This window comes from Scomber scombrus, chromosome 7 (genome assembly GCF_963691925.1).
Source record: "Scomber scombrus chromosome 7, fScoSco1.1, whole genome shotgun sequence".
In the NCBI taxonomy this organism is placed as follows: Eukaryota; Metazoa; Chordata; class Actinopteri; order Scombriformes; family Scombridae; genus Scomber; species Scomber scombrus.
Genome location: NC_084976.1, coordinates 22,424,008 through 22,435,306, shown reverse-complemented (window position 1 = coordinate 22,435,306; position 11,299 = coordinate 22,424,008). Strand labels below are relative to the sequence as shown.

The following is an 11,299-nucleotide window of genomic DNA, read 5'->3' as shown; positions in this document are numbered from 1 at the left end:
ATGAGAATGCGGTCGGTGTTGTCCCGACCACATCCTCCCCATCCACTTCACAGAAGCAGTTTAACAAGAACCGAGGCCTCTGACTGACAGTGTGAAAACAGGCTGCCATTGTTATCGCCGGGTCCAACCCTTCACAACCACCGTCTGACTCTCCTTGCACAAATATTCAATCAGTCAAAGCTGTCAGTGACAAGAAGTAAAGTAACCAGCTTCACAGAACATACTGGCAATGAAGAGAAGTGGAATGGCTTGCTGCTGCTGCTGCTTATTTGGTTTGCTTGATAGCCTTCAGATAGGAAATTTTTTGTGTTTACTAGTGTTTATGAAATCATATTTTGGGAGTTTCTCAATCCAAGAAGCCCCATTTTCTTATCATGCTACATTTTCACATGGCTCCCAATTAAAAAACAGAAGAAAAAAAAAAGAAGTTCACTTTCCTCCACAAAATGATCATGAAAGAGAACAGGCTGATTAAAGTCAAAATCACTTTCAGTAAATTCAGAGTATTAAAGTATATATATATAAAAAAAAAAAAAAGTTGAGCTGTAAATTATGAATCATTTTGTTTTCCTGCCCTGATTATGAACTTCACTTCCTGTAAAAACCTGAACACCTTGGTAAGAGTCCAAAGTTCACTTCATACCAACTTAACGTGAGATTAATTGTGACTTCTCGTAAGTCTGTGACTCACTGGATGTTTATTCATCTGTGTGCTGCTGTGTTGCTTCAACTAAAATGATTTCAAACTGACTTGTGCATCTCACTTATTTCATGTGCCTCGTCATGAAGGCTTTCATTGTGTAGTCTCGAATATGAAGACTTATTGCAATTAGGTCAAGGAGCATTTCAGAGTGATTTCTCCTCTGCATGGATACTCCGGCACTGACCACCGCGTGGAAACCTCTGGACACGTTCGCTAGACTGGACGAGAACATTAAACCTGACAGGAACAGAAAGCAGAGGTTTCTAAAATAGCTTCAAACTAGTTATTTAAAGAGAAAACGTAAAAAGAGCAAAGTCAGAAATGTATTCTGACATTTCACTTAGGTCGCATTCGCACGAAATCTAGCTATGCGGGGGAAAATGCTAGTCCTCCTGCCCATCTGAATGAGGGTAATGCCCTTTAGGCTGCAGGAGTGCGGGACTGCATGGGGTGCAACAGAAAAACACAGCGGCAAGAAGATCCAGATTCAACTTTTGCCAAAATGCAACCAACATCACGCTGCGATCAAACGAGATTTGCTTACTTGTCGGCCTGCCTGACTCATACATTTTTTTTAAAAAGACGTGAGAAAAAGAGAGAGAGAGCAGCAGTTGTGGTCGGGCAAACTAGACAGTGAATGAAAGAGACGGAGAACAAAGCAGTGTGAATCAATGAAATGAAACCATTTCAGATTGTTTGAACGCGGGTTATGTTACACTAAAGCTCAAAACAAACACGGCCACGCGTCTGCACAACCCTGTGGAGAAGGTGCTGGCATTTGCCGGATTGTATGTGAACGCGGCCTTATTCAAATAAGTTTCAACTTCTCTCTCTCTCTCTCTCTCTCTCTCTCATCTCTCTCTCATCTCTCTCTCTCTCTCTCTCTCTCTCTCTCTCTCCTCTCTCTCTCTCTCTCTCTCTCTCTCTCTCTCTCTCTCTCCTCTCATCTCTCTCTCTCTCTCTCTCCTCTCTCTCTCTCTCTCTCTCTCTCTCTCTCTCTCTCTCTCTCTCTCTCTCTCTCTCTCTCGAAGCCTATAGCTCACAGGAGTGAACATCCCAGTGAAATAAATCGTTCTCAACCCTCCTGGGAACTGAGACAGATCCTTGTGTAGTGAGAGATTACTCAGAACTTTACAAGGCAGATATGTCAATATTACCCCATCAATCTCCAGACATAGGGCACGTCAAAGTTCAACACCCACCATGTGCCAAGAATGTGTGCCTGTAAACCTCGCTGGCGAAAAGGTGAGCAGCTGAACTCTGTCTGCTGCCAGGGAATGTGCTGAAAGCTGAACAGTCTTAACTCCCCATTCAGATCAAGACAGTGGCTGTGTCCAAAATCACTACCTTATGCACTCATACACTGCTCCCTATGCAATAGACACTAAACACTTTACTTAATAATGAGCAGCAAATCGAGGTTTCGGACACTTACTGATGGTAATTTTTGCATCATCATCATCACATCAGCAGTACAGTCGCTACTTTTTCAGTCTAGTGTGGATTTTTGAGTATATGGCGGGATATATTTACACACTCAGCTTTCAGACACTCAAATAAAATGGCAGAGGATGAATGTTACGAGTAATTCATTTGAATTCAATTGAACACAACCCACGTACCATAATGTGTCCAAGATACAATTTGCTGTGACTGTCATAAAGCATATAAATGGGCAGCGATGTCTATCCATCAGCATCTGAGTATCTTACCGTTCAGTGTAGTTTTTATATTTTGCTGTGTGGTGTAAAACAGCTGTACTGTGTGTCAAAGATTGTAGAGTTAACATTGCTCTGCTAGTTTGATGCCTCACTGATGTGGCAAGCTACCTGTTAAGACATCTGATTCATTGTCAGTCAATGGTAAGGCAACTGCTTTTTACAAAGTTGGCAAGCTTTATTTTTGTCGTTATCGTTTGCCATCTGTAGTGGAGAAGCCAAAAATACTTCCTCACACTTCTCAGATGCTTCCGTGTCGTAATTATCCGAATGCCACAGCTTTTAGCTCACACGCTATCGGTGTCCTTCTCCATTTTTTAAAATTAGGCTTATTAGTAGGTCAAAGAGCATGCGATAAGTCAAGCTGGTGGTGGATTTAGGGAGAAACTAAATGACAAAAAAGATACCCAGTGGGCGGATTGGTTAGGTTTAGGCATGAGGTGTGAGATGGTTAGAGTTAGAATAAAAATATCAAGGTTAGAGTCAATCAGTGCTCACTCTCTGGTTACCTTTTGTTGGACGATATACTGTCTCGGAAATAATTGCGATAAACAATATTATTGTCATTTTAAGATCATTTTATGCACGATTGTAGTTCACATATTTACCTATTTGGGAGGCAGCCCTAGTTTCACCTTATCCACATACACCATACCTGCAGCCTACATACATAGCCCATGTCCTCTCACTTGTGGGAGTGAAGAGTTGTGGGAGAATTTGGGGTTTCTAGAGATATCAGGAGCCATTTTTATTTGTCGGTGTGATGCTCACAAAAAAAGGGGATTATATGAATTGAATAGTTCATATACAGATAAGTCCTTTTATATTTGTCCTAAAATAGAAACCAAAAACAAATTTACTTCCACCACATTAGTATTGTTCAGTTGTACATGTGTTGTTATTCTCTTCTGTGTCAGTAAGTGGAAATATTTAGCCGTGATTCCCCCAGGGGAGAAGAGTTTGAGGATACAGGTGCCGTTCCAACTTATAAAGCAAACTGTTGTTGAACAGGAACAAGACACACCATTTACTCAACGCTGTTTACTTTTTTCCAGTTTAGTGGAGATGAGTAGTCTCTCATACTCAACATTAAACAACTTAGTCATGTTACCTAAGAGTGTAATGATGTTTAGTTGTCACAGCTTGTTAAAAGACACTTAAAACAAGCGGAACATTGCCTGTATCATGTAGTATAAGGTGCCGTCTATATGTTGGGGTTTTCCTTAGCTTTGGTTAGCAAAAACTGGGTTTATCAAAATGCTGAAACCTTCTGGGAACAACCAAAACGATCAAAGTCATGTCCATATACAGCTCAATAAGGTGATGACGTACTTATCGTGACAGGTCTACCCTCTGCTGTACCACAAGGCAAACTACTTCAAATAGTCTGTTGTGCTTATAGACTGTTATTTAACTGACTTAAATAGAAAGAGGAAGGGGTCGAGACTGAGAGATCAAGAGAGAGTGTGCATATCGACAGAAGGAGAGGTGAAACTGAAATTTAAAAAAAGGAGTTTATGACCTCTAGTAATGCTAGAACTGTTTTTTAATAAGTGTGCATCAAGAAAGAAAGACTGCTAGCTATCACACATGGATGTGGGTCAATGACAAATAAAATATACTTTCAATATAGATGTAATTCATATTTTTTGAGTCCAGAACAATGTGTTTAAACAAGTCTCATTTTGTTAAATAACTTTTCAAACAGTTTTAATTCATTTTTAACAGTATTTTTTAACTTCACCACCCAAAAAAAGTCAGGTGGCGCAACCAAATATTTGCAAAAATGTGTATTTTCCTAATATTTATTTTAAGATAAAACTTTGGCAAGTATCCCATAGAGTGTCTACACTGGCAAACACATTATTATTTTGTGGTTGTGTTTTGTATTTAAGATTTTTGCATTTTATTGGCCAGGTTTCAAGTGTCTTTAGCATCCAATTTTACATTAAAGAAAGGAATAATTGCCCAAACAACACAGAATATAAAATACTTTCTCAAGCCTTAGGCCTCAAGGAAACACACTAAGTATTTTGGTGCGCAACACTCAATGCTGTTTCTTTATAAGAACACTTAGTATGGCTCCCTACACTTTTTTCTGTTAATTAATTGATGTAATTCAATGTAATTACAGGTTTAGAAGTGAAGTATATGGAACTATACTGCAGACTGGAGTCTCTGCTAACAGCGAGAAGCAGGGTGACAATTTTATTCATACGAATGGCCCCAATGTGATGCCCACGTCACATGATTTTATGAGAGTACAGTATCACTGAGGCTTCCAATCACAGACCTAATGATGGTATTGATTTTGTACACTGTTATACACAATTAAGTCACAGATAAACACATCAGACACTACTATCTGATAAGTGTTTCTCAGAAGATTCCTCACACTGACACATGCACTTTTAAAACTAGCTGACCCTACATTAAATCCCTGCCTCTGACCACTGATTCACTGACCTCTGAAAGATAACTATAAACAACATAAGAACAAGAAGCACTCAATTCCTCACGTCTTTGAAGGGTCATTTTGTGTCTATGCTACAGCGATGTTCTGTACACAGAGTACAGTTAATGTAAAAGAATAATGAAGCCTTTGTTCGGTATAGCCAAGCATCTCTCCACTGTCTTATGACTGACATTATGACAGCAGCAGCAGCAGAGGCAAGACTTACATTACAGAGTTGCTGACATTAGCTGCATAAAATGTCTCGGAGGCTTTCGACATACAGTACATTGATGCAATGTGAGGAAGTGTCATCATCTTTGGTGGCCCTTGAGCAACACTCCCAACGTCCATCCCCGTGAGAAGAGTGAACTAAAGTGCAAAACTTTAGACTCGTGGTGAAAATAAAATTATTAAACATATATATACATATCTTTTAAAAATGTATGTTTGTTATTTTTCATATCAGTGTGAAACATGTTTGCATTTCAATCATAAACCCAGGATATTGCTCAGAGATGTTATCTGACTACCAGGCCACCCCACATTTTCTTCCAGCTGCACGACTGCTTTAATTATCGTCATCTAATGTGTTTCTCCAAATCTGTTTCTCAAATGTGAAAGCAAGTAAGGAAACATTAAATATTAAAATTAAAAAAGGTCTTAGTTTGTTTAAAATGCAAAGTTTTCCAGCAGTGACTTTTTATACTGTTGGCTTAAATACAACAAATATGATATATTTTATAGTGTTACTCACCACTAGGGCTGGGTATCGTTTACAAAATGATAATATCAGTACCAATCCAAGTATCCTTAAAGTGATACAGACACCAATTGAGTACTTCATTCGATATCAATCATGTGAATTGAAGCACTAAATTGCATAAAATGCCTCCACATCTAAATTATTTGATTTTCACACAAATGCATTTTTAAAGTCTTCAAATTATTAATACTCGTGTCTGCTCTGATAGGCAACAGTGGGCCAATCACATGTTGCATTAAATTGAAGAACACTTGCGTTGATTGGCTGTGAGCATGTCCGACCATATAGTCATATTTTCTAACTCTGGGTGCAAAAAGGATGGATTGCAGGTATCGTTTGACGGGATATGTTTCGATACTACTTGGTATCGATTCATTTCGGGTGATACCTTTAAAAGGTATGGAGTACCGATACCCAGCCCTACTCACCACAATATTCATATTAGACTAACAATGTTCAACACTTAACCTCTACATACTGTGCAGGGTCAGTCTAATTTAGTCCAGTTCTATATTGGAAAGAAGAAAACACACCTTAAAAAATTTTCTTTGAGCCAGAAATTTGAAGACTTTTCCTCCTGTGACCCAAAATATACAAAAAATGGGAATATTTCAACTTTTTAAAAACATTTTTGTGCAGGTGATGTGCATTTTTGTTGAGTGTTTGACTCAAATGTAATTTAAATTAAAACTGCAAGCAGTGTCGAAGGGCCCTCGCACCCCCCCGGTTTCCCCCCAACTTTAACGCTGTACGTGCACGTCGGTGCGTGCGGCAGTGGCAGGGCTGTCAAAATTAGGACAGGAGTTCTCGATTTCATTTCTCTATGTCAATGTGGAAGGCGGGGCTTAAACTTTGAAATCTTCCAGTGGGCGCTGTGGAGTCATCTTCTCACTTAAAAATCCCAAACTTTGTCAGTAGTCAATATGTGTGACTGTTGACGTATGTGTACAATTTGGTGAGTGTAGGAGTTTGTGAAAATGTACAAAATGTATAAAGGCATTAGGGGGCGCTATTGAGCTGTTGTGCCACGCCCAAGGGCAGTTATAGTCTCAAATTAAAGTGCTCCTGAGTGTGAACCTATGTGGGAAGTTTGGTGATTCTGTGAAGACGGGAAAGTCCTCTAAACGCTGTGGGAATATCGGAAAATTGACGCAGGAAATGCACAATAACCGACTTCCTGTTAGAGCGAAAATTTTGAAAAAAATAATTTGGGGGTTTACCCATGAGTGCTATGAGTCCTGTAAATTTCACGAAGATCAGACAAATTTTTTGGTCACATGACCTGCTGTTAGGGGGCGCTATGGAGACCCCTTGCCACACCCACCCCCAATGATGTTGAAATTGAAACGGATTCACCAGGTGTGACATTTCACGAGCCACGTGATGTATTAACATCCGACAATGTATGGAGGAGTTATAAGGAGTTGTTTGTTTATACAAACAAACGACTGCCACGCCCACCTGGTATAACGTAGGTAAAATCTGTCGTCAAGTTTACATCATCAAGGTCTGAGGATGATACAGTTCGAATCTGAAGTCTGTGGAGTCAAAACTGCAGGAGGAGTTCGTTAAAGTACGAGGCCTGGAAATGGGGAAAATGGCGGCAAAAATGCACCTGTGATCCAAGATGGCCGACTTCCTGTTGGACTTAGGGTATGGGTCCAAGAGGCTTTATTGTGCGTCTGGTCATGATATATATGAATCCTAAATTTCGTTCATGTACGTGCATGTAGAAGGCGGGGCTTCAACTTTTAATGTTCTAGGGGGCGCTGTAGAGTCATTTTGGCACTTAAAAGGTTGCGGTTATACCAAAAAATAATATTCGTGAGTCTTGAGGAGTGTGTCCAATTTGGTGAGTTTTAGAGTTTGTCAGTACATACTAAGTGGGAAAAGGCATTAGGGGGCGCTACTGAGCTGTTGGGGCAAAATGTTGGGCAAATGTGGTATCAGATGAAAGAGCTCATGATTTGAAAGCTACGTGGCAGGTTTCATGATTCTGTGAACATCATAAAGTCCTCAAAGTGGTGTTCGAAAAATGAAAATTGGTGCACGCCACGCCGCGTGGGTGACTTCCTGTTTGGTAAAAAAATTCCACAATATTAATTTCCCCATGATCCCAGAGCTATGACATATTAAAATTTCATGGAGATCCGAGAACATTTTTGGTCATATGACCCGACGTGTGGGGGCGCTAGCGAGTCCCCTTACCACGCTTGCGTCCAATCACATTGAATTATAAAAATTTTCACCAGATGTGACGTGTGTGCAGAATTTCATGAGTTTTCATGTATGTTCAGGCCGCCAAAAATGGGATTCATTTGGCGGCACTTGAATAATAATAATAAGAATCTTGGCAAAAGCAATAGGTCCCTCACTGACTGGTCAGTGCTCAGGCCCTAAAAATACTGTTTTATTCACTTTTAATGCAATGAATTGAACTTGTTATGTTCTCCTGTGTTATGTAACTGATATATAGTGTGATTGTAAATGTTTTTCTCCATAAATAAAAAGCGTAAAAACTGAAAAATACTCATTAAGAATTCATCTCTAATTTATTAATGACTGATGAGATATTCATGAATGATTTGTGGTTCAGAAATGTTGCACAGAGACTAATCATGAGGTAATATTGTGAAGAGTATTTATGGGTTAAACAACGTAAAGCCTGAATAACTAATCCATAACCTAACCCTGACTCTATCTTTCTTGTATGTACACTAATGTCAACATATGAACATTATTATTAGCTGCTATACTGAACTGTCCCAACTGTATATACTGCACTCTCTCCTCCTTCTTCTCACTCCAGTGTAATATCCTGACTGTGCTTCTATCTCAAGCCCCCAAAGGAAGAGCGCTGGGCTTTGAAGCCGATTGGACATAGTGGTCAAACTGTGTAATTACAACTTCACATGAGACTACTGGCCCCCAAAAATCCCCCCCCCCCCCTATAGACTTACATTGTGAAAGAGATGTCTGTAAATCAGCTGATACTTCTTCTTTTTTTTTTTTTTTTAAGTGTCACAATCCCATCGAAATTAGATCCATTTGGTTTGATCACATTTAAAAAGAGTCTACAAGAGCTGCATGATTTAGTCGTTTTATCCACATTCAAGTTAACTAGAGGCTAAACTGGAGGTTAGAAGTTGCTACTGAGCATGCTCCATGGATTTATTGGGCTCATAGAACATGTGCAGTATGTTTTCATCCAGTAATTGATTTACAGCAAGAAGTAACTACTTTGGCCCCACCTCCGATGCTGTATCCTGTTCTCTATATTCATCCACTCTCTAACCAAATGTTCATTCTTGTGTTATATTTCCTTTGTTTTTTGAATATTTTTTATATTTATCTTGCTGTTTTTAAACTGGTAGGTGTAATCTGGTGTCAATTTCTTGAATGTGTTACTCATATTATGATGCATTTTCCATTCAAATGCAGTTTCCATTTGAGTATTATATACATGTTACCTTAGACGACACGTGTGCATATTATTTCACCGACAAAGCTATTTCTGCTTTATTCCTGTACTTCCCTGCTGTGCTAACACTTTCATTTTCCCCTTCTGGGAACACTAAAGTCTTTCTTATCTTACCCTGTCTCTGCAGGCACACACATTATTGCCAGATTACTGACATTCAAGATTAAGTAAGGAATAAAGTCTGCAACACAAATCCCATGAAAAATATTCAGACAAAGTACAGGATGTGCTTCTGGTGATCCCACTACTGGCCTGCTTAGTGAAAAACCACCTATTTTAGAGGAAAATGTCATGTGTAACAATGTCAGAGGCAAGGTTACTGAAAAGCAGACACCTAATGTATACAAAAGAGAGGAATTGAATTAGACCTCTTTTTTTTGCATGATAACTTCCAACACCAATATGTGCAGGCTAGCTCTGCTTGAATGAATGGCACATAACACACACATACACAGTCAGAGAGAGAGAGAGAGAGAGAGAGAGAGAGAGAGAGAGACTTTTAACTTCAATGTTTACCTTGATAATGCTGCTCCTGCGTGGTATTTCAGATTTGGCATCCAATCCGGCAGAGGTGTTGGCGGTTTCCACCCCGGCTTGGCTACAAGGTGCGGCGAAGGAGCCTGAACCGACCATATTTTGTGATATCCCACAGTCTCCATTCAAGACCGACACTTCGCAATGCGTCTTGCCAGCTGCCTCGTCGCTGGGCACGGTCGTATCCCCAAGATTCAATGGAGGCAGGCTGCCGTCGTCCCCAAACTCCGCCATAGGCACTTCCAACACACACTCTCTCTCTCACATACACACACTCACATATATACACACACACATATATATACACACACTCACATACACATACACGCACCCTGGCAAGCTGCTTGGGTAGCAAAGCCGTATGTTTTCAGCTTTACTCCAATTTCCTGCCTGGCCTATTGCCTCGTTTTAACATTTGCACGAAATCCTGTCATATCATCTCTGGTTGCACATATCTGTCAGGTTCCTACAGACAGAGGAGAGGCTTGCTCCGTGCATTGTGCTCTGTAGAGAAAGAGAGAGAGAGGGAGAGAGAAAGAGACACACACACACAGAGAGCGAGAGAGAGAGAGAGAAACCACACCGATTTGCATGATTAATTTAAGGAAACGTACCACTGTGAACACCGGTAATGATATAAATAGTAGTAGTAGTAGTAGTAGTAGATACAGCTTGGTATTATTTATGGCATGGTGTAGCTACCGGTCATATCGAGGAGGCACAAAGCGTTACAACACTCACACATGTCGTCTTCACTGAAAGCGGATGTTAAGTTGCAATCAGTGAAAGGGGGCTGTCACCGTGAATGCAGCATGATACAAAAACACTCACAACCGAGCTGCCTTTTTTGCTACATATATGCGCTTTAATATATGTGCTTTTTTTAACATAAGTTCCCATCGTTTCCTTCCCTCACATCCGCAACACTGTGGCGCTTTTTTGCAGTGATAATAATAAACCACCCTCTGTTTCTCTCTTTCTTTCTCCAAGCCCTGTAGCATTACTCCCCTCCAGCATTAAACAGCAAGTTATTTAGTTATAAATAAACACTTCCCACCCCCTCGACACAAAACTAGCTTCATATAATGAGTGTTGCCTCATGTTACTTGCCTTGTCTCTCCATTGGGGAAGGAAGGGTAGTCCTTTTTCCTTTTTTCTTTTTAAAGTTGTCGCCGCAGCAGAAGAGAAGAGAAGATCGGAGAGGAGGCAAACTGCACCGTGTGCTGTCTGTAATGTTAACTGTGTGCTAAGTGTTGGTTAGCCACAGTAGGCTAACCCTCCTCTCTCTCTTTCTCTCTCTCTCTCTCGCTATTAGCTTAGCTGGGTGAAGTTTCATAGCCAAGTCAAAGTCCATGTCAGTGCAAACCTCCCCACTACCTCCTCCCTCCTAGTCAAACACATGAATTGCCAAAGTGAGTTGGATTCATTTCCTCCACCCGTCAGTCTAGAATAAAGTCTTAAATAAAATAGAAATAAAAAAATTTAACCCGTGATTAGATTAGATGCTCGTTCACGACCGTCTCAGTCGTTTCTAAGGAACAAAAGTTGTGTACGTCTCGTGAACGCGCACCAGGCAAAAACAGGCTGTCCTGTCAATCAAACCTAATTTATTTTTTTTCAGTCACTTACTCATTCACAGCCATAA

The 11,299-nt window shown here is 40.2% G+C and overlaps 1 protein-coding gene across 1 annotated transcript in view; it reads right to left on the bottom strand.

Annotated features, from left to right (window-relative positions):
- LOC133983027 (inactive phospholipase C-like protein 2) overlaps positions 1 to 10,369 on the bottom strand; it is a 54,846-nt gene extending 44,477 nt beyond the window's left edge. Inside the window, exons 1-2 of the mRNA XM_062421942.1 lie at positions 10,357 to 10,369; positions 9,637 to 10,158 (exon numbers count right to left, since the gene is read on the bottom strand). Of these exons, the coding sequence (XP_062277926.1) occupies positions 9,637 to 9,888 (252 nt within the window). The 5' untranslated portion in view covers positions 9,889 to 10,158; positions 10,357 to 10,369. The remainder of the gene's footprint in view (positions 1 to 9,636; positions 10,159 to 10,356) is intronic.
- Between the last annotated feature and the right edge of the window lie 930 nt (positions 10,370 to 11,299).